Below are 18,261 nucleotides of genomic sequence, written 5' to 3'. Positions count from 1 at the left end.
CATATATATATATATATATATATATATATATATATATATATATGTCTTGATTGGATTATCCGGAGAATAGTGCTCGATACCGTGGTAGAGCGCAATATGTAGGTGTGGGAAAAAAATCACAAGACTACTTCATCTCTACAGATCATGAGGGGTTCCCTCAATCATCAGGAGATTTTTTTTTTTTTTTTTTTTTTTTGAAAAAATCTCCTGATGATTGAGGGAACCCCTCATGATCTGTAGAGATGAAGTAGTCTTGTGATTTTTTCCCACACCTACATATATATATATATATATATATATATACACACATATACACATACCTTTATATATACAGTATATCATTTATATTTATTTATTTTGCCGTTTTTGTTGACATGTTAAAGGTGTTTTAATGAATATACATGCATGTTTAACATATAGATTCCTATCTTTCATGAAGACAAGAATATAAGTTGGTGTATTACCTGATTCTGATGACTTGCATTGATTGGAATCAGACAGTATAGTGCTGATAACGTCCCGGTGTTCAAATGGAGGAGAAAAATAGTTCCTCCTTCCTGCCTAATACATCATGAAAGTCGTTGGTTTTTGGCATCTTATTTGTCCAGCTTCCATATTCCTTTTTTTATACACTTTACAAGAAATACATTGGCGGCAAACTCCGTAGCTTGCTAGCTTGTATGCTCTGGCTTTCGGAGACTCTTATTTTGTTAGCGCAGGCGCGATGGAGCGGCACTTTTATTGTGAAGACAGGAACCGTGCGATCAGTCTTTAGGCTTTTGACGGGAAGTACGGTTGAACTAAAAAGTGTCTTTTTTCCTTTACACATTTGATTGATTGGTTGATTAATTGAAACTTTTATTAGTAGATTGCACAGTACAGTACATATTCCATACAATTGACCACTAAATGGTAACACCCCAATAAGTTTTTCAACATGTTGGGTTCTAAGTGTGACGGTCACGTGACCGCCTGGCTCTGTTTGATTGGTCCAACGTCACCAGTGACTGCATTTGATTGGTGAAACGCAGGCATGCGTAGTTCCTACTTTGAATGCATGTCTGACAAAATCAAAACAAACAAAACGTGCATTAACAGATCGATAAAAAAAAAGTAGCAAGTAGCGACCTGATTGTAGACAAATGGAGCGGAATAAAAGTAGCGTTTCTTCTCTATAAATATACTCAAGTAAAAGTATGTTGCATAAAAACTACTCTTAAAAGTACAATTCATCCCAAAAGTTACTCAAGTAGATGTAACGGAGTAAATGTAGCGCGTTACTACCCACCTCTGAGTGTAATTAATCAATAATCAATCAGTGTCAGTTCGCATACTAGCACATAATTGCTGATGAAAGTTCCACTCACGGTCTTTCTGGTGTCCCTCCTCGTCCATGAAGATGTTGGTCTTCATGTTCCAGATGAACTGGTGGGCGAGAAGCTGGGACTTCTGGGCGGCCCACAGGATGTACTCTCTGACATAGCCCATCTGATCCACACGACATCACATGTCAACTCAAGACTGCATCAAATGTACTTTGTAAAATAACGACTTCATGATGCTAGAATCACCTTATCGAAGCGCAGGGCTTGGACAATCTGAGGGATGTAGAACAAGATGGCGTCCTGCAGAGAGGGCGAGAGATGAGGTTATAGAGCAGGGATTTGGCTGCGGCCTGCCACCATGACCCCCTACTCCCCCCCCTCTGTTGCTAGATATCTCGAGATGTACAGTTCGTTGTAATACGTGTTTGTGCTTTGCTATGGAGTTTTTTTTTTCCCCAGACTAGATTGTATTTTTTTACTCATCCTTCCCCAACGTTGACCTTTTTCCCATCTTTTACGGGGCGTCTTGTGGCGACCCATCAGCGTTCCTGTTCTGTAACCATGTACACTGTTTGTTTGTCTAATCTTCAACGGGTTTGTGCTGAAAACAAAGTTTTGTTGTACTTGTGCAATGACAATAAAGGCCTATCCTATCTCAAAGTGGTTGTCATTGAGGGCCACATGGCAGTTATGGCTGCCATTGGAGGGCCGCCATAATAGTACTGGATGAATTTGCCTCTAAATGTTATTATTAATCATATAAATTGTTTTAAGTAAACTATCAATTTTACAGTAAAAACTTGACATTTGCAAGGAGGGGGGTTTACGTAAAAAGCTGGCAGATTAGTTGCCAGAATTTTTGCCATTGTTTTTTACAACATTATATTGTTCATGGACAAACAGTACAAGTTCTTTTTTTATTCTGGCAACCTAGCTGCCAGTTTTTTCGACCGTAAAAACAAATGTGCACTCTTTCCATTTACAGTAATACACCGTTAAAAACAACTGTGGATTTTAGTCAAAAACTGGCAGCTCTAATGCAAAAACAGTGGTAGTTTTTTTCAATAGACAGTAAATATAATGTAAAGAACAACGTAAACGTATTGTCATTTTTATTAATTTGATGGGTAGTTTGCTGTAAAGTTAAGTATTTTTATTTCAACAAAAACATGTTTGGAAAGGACAATAACATACTGTAATATTTGTTGCAATATTAGGTACTATTAAAGTTTAAAAGGTATGCAATTTCAAGCAGTACATATTAGAGATGTCCGATAGTATCGGACTGCCGATATTATCGGCCGATAAATGCTTTAAAATGTAATATCGGAAATTATCGGTAACGGTTTAAAAATTATCGGTATCGGTTTCAAAAACTAAAATGTATGACTTATTTAAAACGCTGCTGTGTACACGGACGTAGGGAGTGAAGTGAATTATATTTATATAGCGCTTTTCTCTAGTGACTCACAGCGATTTTACATAGTGAAACCCAATATCTAAGTTACATTTAAAGCAGTGTGGGTGGCACTGGGAGCAGGTGGGTAAAGTGTCTTGCCCAAGAACACAACAGTATAGACTGGGATGGCGGAAGCGGGGATCGAACCTGAAACCCTCAAGTTGCCAATACGGCCACTCTACCAACCGAGCTATAATAATCCGAGGAGAAGTGCAGAGCGCCAATAAACCTTAAAGGCACCTCCTTCGCGTGCCGGCTCAGTCACATAATATCTACGGCTTTTCACACACACAAGTGAATGCAAGCCATACTTGGTCAACAGCCATACAGGTCACACTGAGGGTGGCCGTATAAACAACTTTAACACTGTAACAAATATGCGCCACACTGTGAACCCACACCAAACAAGAATGACAAACACATTTCGGGAGAACATATGCACCGTAACACAACATAAGCAAAACAGAACAAATACCCAGAAACCCTTGCAGCACTAACTCTTCCGGGACGCTACAATATACACCCCCTCCCACCTCAACACTGCCCCCAAACCCTGCCCACCTCAACCTCCTCATGCTCTCTGAGGGGGAGCATGTTCCAAATTCCAAGCTGCTGTTTTGAGGCATGTTAAAGGGGAACATTATCAGCAGACCTATGTAAGCGTCAATATATACCTTGATGTTGCAGAAAAAAACCCATATATTTTTTTAACCGATTTCCGAACTCTAAATGGGTGAATTTTGGCGAATTAAACACCTTTCTGTTTAACCCTCTTGGAGAGATGACGTCAGTACGTGACGTTGCCTAGGGAAGAAAGACAACATTTTAATTTTCTCCAACACATTACAAACACCGGGTCTCAGCTCTGTTAGTTTCCGTTTTTTCGACTATTTTGTGGAACCTTGGAGACATCATGCCTCGTCGGTGTGTTGTCGGAGGGTGTAACAACACTAACAGGGAGGGATTCAAGTTGCACCACTGGCCCGAAGATGCCAAAGTGGCAAGAAAATCTGCCGCCAGACCCCCATTGAATGTGCCGGAGTGTTTGCACATTTCACCGGCGATGACAGACATGGCACAGAGATGTATGGATAACCTGCAGATGCATTTGCAACGATAAAGTCAACGAAATCACAAAGGTGAGTTTTGTTGAGGTTGTTGACTTATGTGCTAATCAGACATATTTGGTCGCGGCGTGACTGCCAGCTAATCGATGCTAACATGCTATTTACACTAGCTGTATGTACATTTGAAACTAGATACCCACATTCAATGCGAAACAAACACTTACCAATCGACGGATTTAAGTTGCTCCAGTGTCACAAAATGCGAAAGTCCTGATCGTTTGGTCCGCACATTTTACCGGCGATGCTAATAAGGCAGCCATGCTATGGGCCACTTCATTAGGTACACCCACGCTATGGCCGAATAGCGTCAATAGCTATTCGCTCAATAGCTTCAATTTCTTCTTCAATTTCTATCCGACCATCTGTTTCAATACATGCGTAATCTGTTGAATTGCTTAAACTGCTGAAATCCGAGTCTGAATCCGAGCTAATGTCGCTATATCTTGCTGTGGTAACCGCCATGTTGTTTGTATTGGCAGCCCTGTATGACGTCACAGGGAAATGTACAGTCGCATCGCAAATAGCGAAAATCAAGAACTTTAAAGCTTCTTTTAGGGATATTCCGGGAGGTGTAAAATTTTTTAAAAAACTTTGAAAAATAAAACAAGCCACTGGGAACTGATTTTTATTGTTTTTAACCCTTTTGAAATTGTGGTAATGTTCCCCTTTAAGCATCTCAAAAAAGCCCAAGAGAACCTGGTAAAAAGAAGTCAATGTTAAAAAAAAACTTTCATTCAAGATGCGAGTAAAGTAATTGTTTTTTCTCGATTAGCTGAAATCCTGTCCTAATCGATGCTAACATGCTATTCAGGCTATAGCTGTATGTACATTTGAAACTATATTATGTTTCCTTCCACCCACATTTAAAGCGAAACAAACACTTACCAATCAACGGATTTAAGTTGCTCCAGTGTCACAAGATGCAAAAGTCCTGATCGTTTGGTCCGCACATTTTACCGGTGATGCAAACGCAGCTATTCGGCCATGCTATGGTATTCGCTCAATAGCTTCAGTTTCTTCTTCAATACTTTTATACTCCAACCATCCGTTTCAATACATGCGTAATCTGTTGAATCGCTTAAGTCGCTGAAATCCGAGTCTGAATCTGAGCTAATGTCGCTATATCTTGCTGTGGTATTCCCATTGTTTGTTTACATTGGATAGTGTCTTCGAAGACAGCGAAAATAAGGCACTTTAAAGCTTTTTTTTTAGGGATATTCCGGGACTAGTAAAAAAATTTTTAAAACTTCAAAAAATACAACAAGCCACTGGGAACTGATTTTTATTGTTTTTAACCCTTTTGAAATTGTGATAATGTTCCCCTTTAAAAAACATAATGCACTTTGTGACTTCAATAATAAATATGACAGTGTCATGTTGGCATTTTTTTTCCATAACTTGAGTTGATTTATTTTTGAAAACCTTGTTACATTGTTTAATGCATTCAGCGGTGCATCACAAGAAAATTAGGCATAATAATGTCTTAATTCCACTACCGTATGTATCGGTATCGGTTGATATCGGTATCGGTAATTAAGAATTGGACAATATCTGAATATCGGCAAAAAAGCCATTATCGGACATCTGTAGTACATATATTGTTTATGTCAACATGAAAAAAATCAAGTTACATTCAGTGAGCGAATATGAAGTACTTAATTGACACATATCATTTCCAGGTGTTTGCAGGCCAGATAAAATGATAACGCAGGTCAGATCTGGTCCCCTGGCATTGATTTTGGCAGCTGTGTTCTAGAGCAGTAGTTCTCAAATGGGGGTACTTGAAGGTATGCCAAGGGGTACTTGAGATTTTAAAAAAATATTCTAAAAATAGCAGTAATTCAAAAATCCTTTATAAATATATTTATTTAATACTACTTCAACAAAATATGAATGTAAGTTCATAAACTGTGAAAATAAATGCAACAATGCAATATTCAGTGTTGACAGCTAGATTTTATGTGGCTATGTTCCATAAATATTGATGTTAAATATTTCTTTTTTTGTGAAACATTTTTTAGAAGGAAGTTGATGAATCCAGATGGATCTCTATTACAATCCCCAAAGAGGGCACTTTAAGTTGATGATTACTTCTATGTGTAGAAATCTTTGTTTATTTTTCAAGTTTTTAGTTCTTTTTATATTTTGGGGACGGCGTGGCGCAGTGGGAGAGTGGCCGTGCGCAACCCGAGGGTCCCTGGTTCAAATCCCACCTAGTACCAACCTCGTCACGTCCGTTGTGTCCTGAGCTAGACACTTCACCCTTGCTCCTGATGGGTGCTGGTTGGCGCCTTGCATGGCAGCTCCCTCCATCAGTGTGTGAATGGGTAAATGTGGAAGTAGTGTCAAAGCGCTTTGAGTACCTTGAAGGTAGAAAAGCGCTATACAAGTACAACCCATTTATTTATTTATATCTTTTTTCCCAAATACCGTATTTCCTTGAATTTCCGCAGGGCATATAGTATGCGCCTGTCTTGAATTACTGCCGGGTCAAACTCGCTTCCCAAAATAATTAGTGCATGCTTTGTATTACCGCCTGGTCAAACTTGTGACGTCACGAGTGACACTTCCCCTGTCATCATTTTCAAAATAGAGGAGGCTGATTTCAATACTGGTGATTCGAAATTGCATAAAGGAAAGAAGATTAACAGCTATTCAGTAGGATTTAAGGTCCAAGATTACGTCACACTCAATTTTTTACTGCATGCCTTTGGTAAGTGCCGGAGTGAGAAGAGGTTTTAAAATAATTAGCGCATGCTTACTTTTACCGCATGCCTTTGGTAAGCGCAGCAGTGAGAAGAGGTTTTAAAATAATTAGCGCCCCGGCGGCAATTCAAGGAAATACGGTAGTTCAAGAAAAAACACTACAAATGAGCAATATTTTGCACTGTTATAAATAAATGATAAATGGGTTGTACTTGTATGGTGCTTTTCTACCTTCAAAGTACTCAAAGCGCTTTGACACTACTTCCACATTTACCCATTCACACACTGATGGAGGGAGCTGCCATGCAAGGCACTAACCAGCACCCATCAGGAGCAAGGGTGAAGTGTCTTGCTCAGGACACAACGGACGTGACGAGGTTGGTACTAGGTGGGATTTGAACCAGGGACGCTCAGGTTGCGCACGGCCACTCTCCCACTGCGCCACGCCGTCCCCAATATAGTTATACAATAAATAAATCAGAAACTGATGACATAGTGCTGTATTTTACTTCTTTATCTCTTTTTTTCAACCAAAAATGCTTTGCTCTGATTAGGGGGTACTTGAATTAAAAACAATTTCACAGGTGGTTCATCACTGAAAAAAGGTTGAGAACCACTGGTCTAGAGCATACGTCCTTGGTCAGTTAGTGCGACTCACCGGAGGGAAGGAGCGTAGCACCTTCACGCCGTACTGAGCAGTGAGAGGGTGAGGCGGGTACATGCTGCTGAAGTAGGACAGGCCGGTGGGCGGGTCTGCCGGGGCCCAACACAGGATGTGGCTCAGTTCTGGAGAGTCGGCATCGATGGTGTGCCAAGTCACCAGGAACTATAAAGTCAGACAACGGCACGTTTTTAAAACACACTTTTAGGTCAGGTGGTAGATATGGTCGGACCTTCACGGCTTCTGGAACGTCGCTAACAGCTCCGGGGTCCAAACGCACCAGCCTGGTCACCTCAGCGATGATGGCGTCGTTCTTGAACCTGAAAAAGAAACGAGAAGTAGGGGTTTTATAAAATCCATCCATCCATCCATCCATCATCTTCCGCTTATCCGAGGTCGGGTCGCGGGGGCAACAGCCTAAGCAGGGAAACCCAGACTTCCCTCTCCCCAGCCACTTCGTCTAGCTCTTCCCGGGGGATCCCGAGGCGTTCCCAGGCCAGCCGGGAGACATAGTCTTCCCAACGTGTCCTGGGTCTTCCCCGTGGCCTCCTACCGGTTGGACGTGCCCTAAACACCTCCCTCGGGAGGCGTTCGGGTGGCATCCTGACCAGATGCCCGAACCACCTCATCTGGCTCCTCTCGATGTGGAGGAGCAGCGGCTTTACTTTGAGTTCCTCCCGGATGGCAGAGCTTCTCACCCTATCTCTAAGGGAGAGCCCCACCACACGGCGGAGGAAACTCATTTAGTCCGCTTGTACCCGTGATCTTATCCTTTCGGTCATGACCCAAAGCTCATGACCATAGGTGAGGATGGGAACGTAGATCGACCGGTAAATTGAGAGCTTTGCCTTCCGGCTCAGCTCCTTCTTCACCACAACGGATCGGTACAACGTCCGCATGACTGAAGACGCCGCACCGATCCGCCTGTCGATCTCACGATCCACTCTTCCCTCACTCGTGAACAAGACTCCTAGGTACTTGAACTCCTCCACTTGGGGCAGGGTCTCCTCCCCAACCCGGAGATGGCACTCCACCCTTTTCCGGGCGAGAACCATGGACTCGGACTTGGAGGTGCTGATTCTCATTCCGGTCGCTTCACACTCGGCTGCGAACCGATCCAGCGAGAGCTGAAGATCCCGGTGAGATGAAGCCATCAGGACCACATCATCTGCAAAAAGCAGAGACCTAATCCTGCGGTCACCAAACCGGAACCCCTCAACGCCTTGGCTGCGCCTAGAAATTCTGTCCATAAAAGTTTTATAAAACTTTTTAAGTAAAAGTTTTATAAAAATGAAAAAAAAAAAAAGGTTGTTTCCATCAGGTTTGAAACAAACCTGCTTGGCATCTGCATGGCGAGGTAAGGCGCGATGTTCCAGGCCAGGTTGACATTGTCCTTCCACTGTTTCTCCGTCAGGCTGATGTACTTGGACCTCCAGTTGGCGATGCTGGTCTCCACAGACTGCTCCATGGCGATGGCCAGCTCCTGGGTGGACAGCGGGTTGTACCATGTGGTCAGGCGCTCGATCTCGCTCGCCTGAAGGAATAAAGCGAACATGTGAGGAAAGGTTTAGGGGTCCAGAAAAGGGTTGCACAATTCATCACATTTTTAATCACGATTTTGGCTGCCTTGATTAAATGAGGGTTATCGTCAGGGATATTAACATTTATATTTGTATTGTACCGTATGTCCCGGCAAGAAATCTGCGTTCAAAAGACTCCGGCTTATTAGTGATTCCTAGAGCTCAAAAAAAGTCTGCGGGCTATAGAGCGTTTTCCGTTCGGGCTCCAGTACTCTGGAATGCCCTCCCGGTAACAGATCGAGATGCTACCTCAGTAGAAGCATTTCAATCAATCAATCAATCAATGTTTATTTATATAGCCCCAAATCACAAATGTCTCAAAGGACTGCACAAATCATTACGACTACAACATCCTCGGAAGAACCCACAAAAGGGCAGGGAAAACTCACACCCAGTGGGCAGGGAGAATTCACATTCAGTGGGACGCCAGCGACAATGCTGACTATGAGAAACCTTGGAGAGGACCTCAGAAGGGGGCAACCCCCCCCCCCTCTAGGGGACCGAAAGCAATGGATGTCGAGCGGGTCTAACATGATACTGTGAAAGTTCAATCCATAGTGGCTCCAAGACAGCAGTGAGAGTCCCGTCCACAGGAAACCATCTCAAGCGGATCAGCAGCGTAGAGATGTCCCCAACCGATACAGGCGAGCGGTCCATCCTGGGTCCCGACGAGTCTCATCTTAAAACTCATCTGTATACTCTAGCCTTTAAATAGACCTCCTTTTTAGACCAGTTGATCTGCCGCTTCTTTTCTTTCTCCTATGTCCCCCCCTCCCTTGTGGAGGGGGTCCGGTCCGATGACCATGGATGAAGTACTGACTGTCCAGAGTCGAGACCCAGGATGGACCGCTCGTCGGGACCCAGGATGGACCGCTCGCCTGTATCGGTTGGGGACATCTCTACGCTGCTGATCCGCTTGAGATGGTTTCCTGTGGACGGGACTCTCACTGCTGTCTTGGAGCCACTATGGATTGAACTTTCACAGTATCATGTTAGACCCGCTCGACATCCATTGCTTTCGGTCCCCTAGAGGGGGGGGGTTGCCCACATCTGAGGTCCTCTCCAAGGTTTCTCATAGTCAGCATTGTCACTGGCGTCCCACTGGATGTGAATTCTCCCTGCCCACTGGGTGTGAGTTTTCCTTGCCCTTTTGTGGGTTCTTCCGAGGATGTTGTAGTCGTAATGATTTGTGCAGTCCTTTGAGACATTTGTGATTTGGGGCTATATAAATAAACATTGATTGATTGATTGATAAACCAAAACAAGCACTTTCACAACCGTGACGGCAGAGAACAGTCCTGTGAAGCGTGCACCCCCGTCCACGCCGCAGGCCTTTGTGTATGTAAAACACAATCATTACAATTATATATAATAAACATCTCTCATTTTGCTTATACTAAGTCAGTGGTTCTCAACCTTTTTTCTGTGGCGTACCACCTGTGAACATTTTTTAACTCAAGTACCCCCTAATCAGAGCGAAGCATTTTTGGTTGAAAAAAAGCAGAGGTGGGTAGAGTAGCCAGAAATTGTACTCAAGTAAGAGTACTGTTACTTTAGAGACGTATTACTCAAGTAAAAGTAAGGAGTAGTCACTCAAATACTTACTTGAGTAAAAGTAAAAAGTAAGTTGTGAAAAAACTATTCAAGTACTGAGTAACTGATGAGGAACCTGTTTGTTTAATGATTACGGCAACAAATAATGCACAAAAACATAAAAATAGCAATGAACAAATTCAGAGCCAGGAATATATCCATCCATCCATCCATTTTCTACTGCTTATTCCCTTTCGGGGTCGCGGGGGGCGCTGGCGCCTATCTCAGCTACAATCGGGCAGAAGGCAGGGTACACCCTGGACAAGTCGCCACCTCATCGCAGGGCCAACACAGATAGACAGACAACATTCACACTCACATTCACACACTAGGGACCATTTAGTGTTGCCAATCAACCTATCCCCAGGTGCATGTCTTTGGAGGTGGGAGGAAGCCGGAGTACCCGGAGGGAACCAAACACTAATAACATAATAAGCAGATAAGGGATTTTCCAGAATTATCCTAGTAAATTTGTCTAAAAACATCTGAATTTCTCCCACTGTATAGTCTTTTTTTTTTCTTTTTCTAGTCCTTCACTCTCACTTTCCTCATCCATGAATCTTTCATCCTCGCTCAAATTAATGGGGGAATCGTGGCTTTCTCGGTCTGAATCGCTCTAGCTGCTGGTGGCCATGATTTTAAACAATGTTCAGATGTGAGGAGCTCCACAACCCGTCGACTGGTGCTGAAGAAAGGTGCGGGGCCGACCTTCAGGTTGTACAGGTACGACCATATAATCTCACTATCCATCCATCCATCCATTTTCTACCGCTTATTCCCTTTCGGGGTCGCGGGGGGTGCTGGCGCCTATCTCAGCTACAATCGGGCAGAAGGCAGGGTACACCCTGGACAAGTCGCCACCTCATCACAGGGCCAACACAGATAGACAGACAACATTCACACTCACATTCACACACTAGGGACCATTTAGTGTTGCCAATCAACCTATCCCCAGGTGCATGTCTTTGGAAGTGGGAGGAAGCCGGAGTACCCGGAGGGAACCCACGCATTCACGGGGAGAACATGCAAACTCCACACAGAAAGATCCCGAGCCTGGATTTGAACCCAGGACTGCAGGAACTTCGTATTGTGAGGCAGACGCACTAACCCCTCTGCCACCGTGAAGCCCCTGCCAGGAATATATAAAAACTTGAATCTTACCTGCACGCGACTCCTGCTCGTCTTCTGCCTTGGAAGGAAAGCTACCAGCGCAGCAATGCGCCCCCAAGACGTAACATAACTTTTATCGAGCTTTTTTATTCAAATGACATGATGGCGTTGTGTAACTAAACAACCATCAACACTGTTTTAGCAAACAATGAATAATCATGAATATGAAAATGATTGTGATTACTATTCAAGCCATAATCGTGCAGCCCTCGTTACGGTGAACATGAAATTTGACGCTCACCAGCAGCGCCAACAAGAGAGTCCTGCGCTTCATGTAGTATTTGTGGAGCTGTGTCCCTCTGTTGCTCTTCTTGGACACGCCTAGAAGACAGGTCGTCACACCAACCACTCCTTTTTTTACTTGCTGCCGAAGCGGATTATTCATAATTGGAAAGAAATATGACGCTACCGGATTTCTTAGACGCGGTGGACATGCCACTGGACAGCGGGTAGGTGTTGATCCAACCCTGGCCGCTCTGCTGGGAGCGAGTGCTGGAGTCCACGTTGCTCCGCATGTCGGCGGCGTTCATCACGGACAGACTGTTCAAGGACGGGTCCTGGTTGTCTGCGGGCACACACACGCACACACACACAAGCTTTTAGACAACGCACAACAAATACTCTCTGAGTACTTCCAGCATGAACGTGCGTGATGATGGAGATGATGACGGCATACAAGCAGTCTGATGTGTGTGACAATGAGTTCTCACTTGGGGTGGTCGGGAATGATGAGAGGGTTTTGCTACCTTGCAAATTGATCAGATGAGGCAAAAAGGGCCTGACGGGTGGGCTGACATGATGAGGAATAGTGCATCTCGACGCTGGTGACAAATTTGTGCTTTCTTCCTGGTGGCTGCTGGACTTTGAAACAATGTTTACAGAATAAAGGGGAAGGAGAACCTAAGCGCTGTGTTGAATTGTGCTGTAAACCAGACCTGGGCAAATTAAGGCCCGGGGGCCACCTGCGGCCCGTTAAGCTTTTCAATCTGGCCCGTCGGACATTCCCAAAATATTTTTTTTTAGATCAGTACAGCGGCCTGTACTGGCTCACCTGCACTGGCTTCCTGTGCACTTAAGATGTGACTTTAAGGTTTTACTACTTACGTATAAAATACTACACGGTCTAGCTCCAGCCTATCTTGCCGATTGTATTGTACCGTATGTCCCGGCAAGAAATCTGCGTTCAAAAGACTCCGGCTTATTAGTGATTCCTAGAGCTCAAAAAAAGTCTGCGGGCTATAGAGCGTTTTCCGTTCGGGCTCCAGTACTCTGGAATGCCCTCCCGGTAACAGTTCGAGATGCTACCTCAGTAGAAGCATTTAAGTCTCATTTTAAAACTTATCTGTATACTCTAGCCTTTAAATAGACCTCCTTTTTAGACCAGTTGATCTGCCGCTTCTTTTCTTTCTCCTATGTCCCCCCCTCTCTTGTGGAGGGGGTCCGGTCCGATGACCATGGATGAAGTACTGACTGTCCAGAGTCGAGACCCAGGATGGACCGCTCGCCTGTATCGGTTGGGGACATCTCTACGCTGCTGATCCGCTTGAGATGGTTTCCTGTGGACGGGACTCTCACTGCTGTCTTGGAGCCACTATGGATTGAACTTTCACAGTATCATGTTAGACCCGCTCGACATCCATTGCTTTCGGTCCCCTAGAGGGGGGGGTTGCCCACATCTGAGGTCCTCTCCAAGGTTTCTCATAGTCAGCATTGTCACTGGCGTCCCACTGGATGTGAATTCTCCCTGCCCACTGGGTGTGAGTTTTCCTTAAACTTTTGTGGGTTCTTCCGAGGATGTTGTAGTCGTAATGATTTGTGCAGTCCTTTGAGACATTTGTGATTTGGGGCTATATAAATAAACATTGATTGATTGATTGATCTTTAAGATGGAAAGTGTGGCTGCCATTATGATGTGCAGTGATGTTTTTTAATTACCATAAGTCTTGAATGGTTGGAATCTGCGCTTTTGCATGATATTTTAGTGACTAGTGCTGTCCTGATGCCAATATTATTTTGATACTTTTCGGTACTTTGATACTATTCTAAATAAAGGGGACCAGAAAAAAATTGCATTATTGGCTCTATTTTAACAAAAAATCTTAGGGTGTGGCGGACCGGTACTTTTCAGAGGTGGTGTGGTACCTAATATCCATCCATCATCATCCATCCATCATCTTCCGCTTATCCGAGGTCGGGTCGCGGGGGCAGCAGCCTAAGCAGGGAAACCCAGACTTCCCTCTCCCCAGCCACTTCGTCTAGCTCTTCCCGGGGGATCCCGAGGCGTTCCCAGGCCAGCCGGGAGACATAGTCTTCCCAACGTGTCCTGGGTCTTCCCCGTGGCCTCCTACCGGTTGGACGTGCCCTAAACACCTCGGGTGGCATCCTGACCAGATGCCCGAACCACCTCATCTGGCTCCTCTCCATGTGGAGGAGCAGCGGCTTTACTTTGAGTTCCTCCCGGATGGCAGAGCTTCTCACCCTATCTCTAAGGGAGAGACCCAAACTCATTTGGGCCGCTTGTACCCGTGATCTTATCCTTTCGGTCATGACCCAAAGCTCATGACCATAGGTGAGGATGGGAACGTAGATCGACCGGTAAATTGAGAGCTTTGCCTTCCGGCTCAGCTCCTTCTTCACCACAACAGATCGGTACAACGTCCGCATTACTGAAGACGCCGCACCGATCCGCCTGTCGATCTTACGATCCACTCTTCCCTCACTCGTGAACAAGACTCCTAGGTACTTGAACTCCTCCACTTGGGGCAGGGTCTCCTCCCCAACCCGGAGATGGCACTCCACCCTTTTCCGGGCGAGAACCATGGACTCGGACTTGGAGGTGCTGATTCTCATTCCGGTCGCTTCACACTCGGCTGCGAACCGATCCAGCGAATATGTTTTATTAGTATTGCGGTACTATACTAATACCCGTATACCGTACAACCCTACTAGTTACTATGGTGATCTACGTCACAGCAGGTCAGACGAAGCACCAGGCAGGGTGGGTGGGGAGCGTTTCCACAGAGTGTTTCCAGAGCGGCCAGCCTGAAAGGTGGGTGTCAGGGACAGATGTGGAAGGTGATTTTTACAAGAAAGTTTTGAAGCTTAGTGATATATCACATACCGTATTTTTCGGAGTATAAGTCGCACCTGCCGAAAATGCATAATGAAGAAGGAAAACAACATATATAAGTCGCACTGGAGTATAAGTCGCATTTTTGGGGGAAATTTATTTGATAGAACCCAACACCAAGAATAGACATTTGATAGGCAATTTCAAATAAATAAAGAATAGTGAACAACAGGCTGAATAAGTGTAGGTTATATGAGGCATAAATAACCAACTGCTATGTTAACCTAACATATTATGGTAAGAGTCATTCAAATAACTATAACATATAGAACATGCTATACCTTTACCAAACAATCTGTCACTCCTAATTGCTAAATCCCATGAAATCTTATACGTCTGGTCTTACGTGAATGAGCTAAATTATATTATTTGATATTTTACAGTAATGTGTTAATAATTTCACACATAAGTCAATCCAGAGTATAAATCGCACTTTATAATTCGGACTTTATAATTCGGACTTTATCAATGAATTCTCAGAGTTCGTTGCTGATCTAGTGACACACGCCGATAATATAATCATAATGGGGGACTTTAATATCCATATGAATACCCCATCGGACCCACCGTGCGTAGCGCTCCAGACTGTAATTGATAGCTGTGGTCTCACACAAATAATAAATGAACCCACGCATCGCAACGGTAATACGATAGACCTAGTGCTTGTCAGGGGCATCACCGTTTCCAAAGTTACGATACTCCCGTATACTAAAGTATTGTCCGATCATTACCTTATAAAATTCGAGGTTCAGACGCATGTTCGTCAAACTAATAATAATAATAACTGCTATAGCAGCCGCAACATTAATGCTGCCACAACGACAACTCTTGCTGACCTACTGCCCTCGGTAATGGCACCATTCCCAAAGTATGTGGGCTCTATTGATAACCTCACTAACAACTTTAACGACGCCCTGCGCGAAACCATTGATAACATAGCACCGCTAAAGTTAAAAAAGGCTCCAAAAAAGCGCACCCCGTGGTTTACAGAAGAAACTAGAGCTCAGAAATTATTATGTAGAAAGCTGGAATGCAAATGGCGCACGACTAAACTTGAGGTGCACCATCAAGCATGGAGTGATGGTTTAATAACTTATAAACACATGCTTACCTTAGCTAAAGCTAAATATTACTCAAATCTCATCCACCGTAATAAAAACGATCCTAAATTTTTGTTTAGTACGGTAGCATCGCTAAATCCATTGTGGATTGAACTTTCACAGTATCATGCTAGACCCGCTCGACATCCATTGCTTTCCTCCTCTCTAAGGTTCTCATAGTCATCATTGTCACCGACGTCCCACTGGGTGTGAGTTTTCCTTGCCCTTATGTGGGCCTACCGAGGATGTCGTGGTGGTTTGTGCAGCCCTTTGAGACACTAGTGATTTAGGGCTATATAAGTAAACATTGATTGATTGATTATAGTCCGAAAAATACGGTATATCAGATTGTAGATGCTTTTTGTTTTTTTTACCTTTCACGTTCATAGTACGCTGTGTTTGTTGCATTTGGCTTGATTGTAAAATATGTGGCTAGAGAGTGGGTGTGACGTTGATATGTTCTCAATATTCTATCTATAATCTATATATATATATAACACCTACTCAGTGGCCTAGTGATTAGAGTGTCCGCCCTGTGACCGGTAGGTTGGGAGTTCAAACCCCGGCCGAGTCATAACAAAGACTATAAAAAAATGGGATCCATTGCCTCCCTGCTTGGCACTCAGCATCCCGGGTTGGAATTGGGGGTTAAATCACCATAAATGATTCCCGGGCGCGGCACTGCTGCTGCCCACTGCTCCCCTCACTTCCCAGGGGGTGAACAAGGGGGTGGGTCAAATGCAGAGGACACATTCAGCCTCCGCTTGGGATGGTTTCCTGCTGGCTCCGCTGTGAACGGGACTCTCGCTGCTGTTTTGGATCCTCTTTGGACTGGACTCTCGCGACTGTGTTGGATCCATTATGGATTGATCTTTCACAGTATCATGTTCTCTTATGTTCTCATAGTCATCAGTATCATCAGTATCACAGTATCATGTTCTCATAGTCATCATTGTCACCGACGTCCCACTGGGTCATTATCGTCACCGGTGTCCCACTGGGTGTGAGTTTTCCTTGCCCTTATGTGGGCCTACCGAGGATGTCGTAGTGGTTTGTGCAGCCCTTTGAGACACTAGTGATTTAGGGCTATATAAGTAAACATTGATTGATTGATTGATTGATTTCACCACACCTAGTGTGTGTGTGACAATCATTGGTAATTAAACTTTAATATTCAGTGTTTTATCGTTCATAGAAAGAATAATTCCATTCTGCTTTTAAGGCATAACATTTTTAGCATTCAATCAGACTTTGTGAGGTTTTGTTTGTTTTCCTAAAAATAGATATATCGGCCCCCAGAAAAGAAAAATTCTCTAAATTTGGCCCCCGGGTCAAGATAATTGCCCAGGCCTGCTGTAAACGGTATATAACAATGAACGGTGGCGGGGGAAAAAACATCCAAAAGGAAATCTGTGAGCAGCACGGTGAGGTTTGAATAAAGCCACAAATTTGCCACGCGTACAAGCCTGCTCCCGCCGCGTTAGGCTTACTTAAGATCGATATTGGAGAGGTGCTGGACACGATAAGCGATCCAAATATCCCCGCTGAGAGCGTGCTCGGAGTCGAGGTGGTACCAAGCTCACCGGGGGGGACCAGGTGGCACGCTGCCAAGTACTTCTTGTCCGACAGGATGCTGGCGTAGAAGCGGATCATGATGCTGATGTCCTCGCGCAGGCGCTTGTCACCTTGGGTGGGGAATTTTGGAGACACGCTGCAGACAGGAATGAATGGTGAGTTCTCTTTATTCTTGAGATATTTGTGTGGTTGCTGATTAACATGACCAACTGAAATTGTGTGTGTGTATGTGTGTGTGTGTGTACCTGAAGTAATCAAAGGCTGTGGAGTAGATCTTCTCTCTGAGCACGTTCCTTATAGTGGCGTTGATGATGACGTCAGAGTGGAGCAGAGCGAGGCCTAGTGTCAGCAGCCTGCATTTGTAAAAAAAAAAACAACAAAAAAAAACAAGCGTTCATCAAAAAACATCTGGTGGTTTTGGGTGTGCGATATGGACGAAAAAGTACATCTCGATATATTTTTACTTGAATTCGATATATATCTCCATATATTTTCTGGAGAAAATATCCATTTTTGTAAGCGGCACTTGTATTAAAACCCAGTTAGTCAAGATGGGTATTAACTAGAGATGTTTGATAGTGGCTTTTCTTTCTGATATCCGTTGTTCCGATATTGTCCAACTCTTAATTACCGATACCGATATATACAGTGGTGGAATGAACACATTATTATGCCTAATTTAGTTGTGATGCCGTGCTGGATGCATTAAACAATGTAACAAGGTTTTCCAAAATAAATCAACTTAAGTTACGTAAAAAAAAATGCCAACATGACACTGCCATATTTATTATTGAAGTCACAAAGTGCATTATTTTTTTTAACATGCCTCAAAACA

At 44.0% G+C, this 18,261-nt stretch overlaps 1 protein-coding gene across 3 annotated transcripts in view; it reads right to left on the bottom strand.

The window, feature by feature from the left end:
• The window catches only part of pi4kaa (phosphatidylinositol 4-kinase, catalytic, alpha a), an 83,264-nt gene that overhangs the window by 18,878 nt on the left and 46,125 nt on the right, over window positions 1-18,261 (bottom strand). For 2 of the 3 annotated variants that reach the window (XM_061876119.1, XM_061876117.1), the window contains exons 34-42: window positions 17,672-17,779; window positions 17,342-17,562; window positions 12,031-12,186; window positions 11,863-11,942; window positions 8,613-8,812; window positions 7,511-7,598; window positions 7,276-7,443; window positions 1,572-1,625; window positions 1,368-1,488 (exon numbers count right to left, since the gene is read on the bottom strand). In XM_061876119.1, coding sequence (XP_061732103.1) covers window positions 1,368-1,488; window positions 1,572-1,625; window positions 7,276-7,443; window positions 7,511-7,598; window positions 8,613-8,812; window positions 11,863-11,942; window positions 12,031-12,186; window positions 17,342-17,562; window positions 17,672-17,779 — 1,196 coding nt within the window. The remainder of the gene's footprint in view (window positions 1-1,367; window positions 1,489-1,571; window positions 1,626-7,275; window positions 7,444-7,510; window positions 7,599-8,612; window positions 8,813-11,862; window positions 11,943-12,030; window positions 12,187-17,341; window positions 17,563-17,671; window positions 17,780-18,261) is intronic. The other variant, XM_061876118.1, reaches the window with a different exon arrangement.

This window comes from Nerophis ophidion, linkage group LG17 (assembly GCF_033978795.1).
Source record: "Nerophis ophidion isolate RoL-2023_Sa linkage group LG17, RoL_Noph_v1.0, whole genome shotgun sequence".
NCBI lineage: Eukaryota > Metazoa > Chordata > Actinopteri > Syngnathiformes > Syngnathidae > Nerophis > Nerophis ophidion.
The sequence above is the reverse complement of the archived record's forward strand: the minus strand, read 5'-3'. Positions and strand labels throughout refer to the sequence as shown.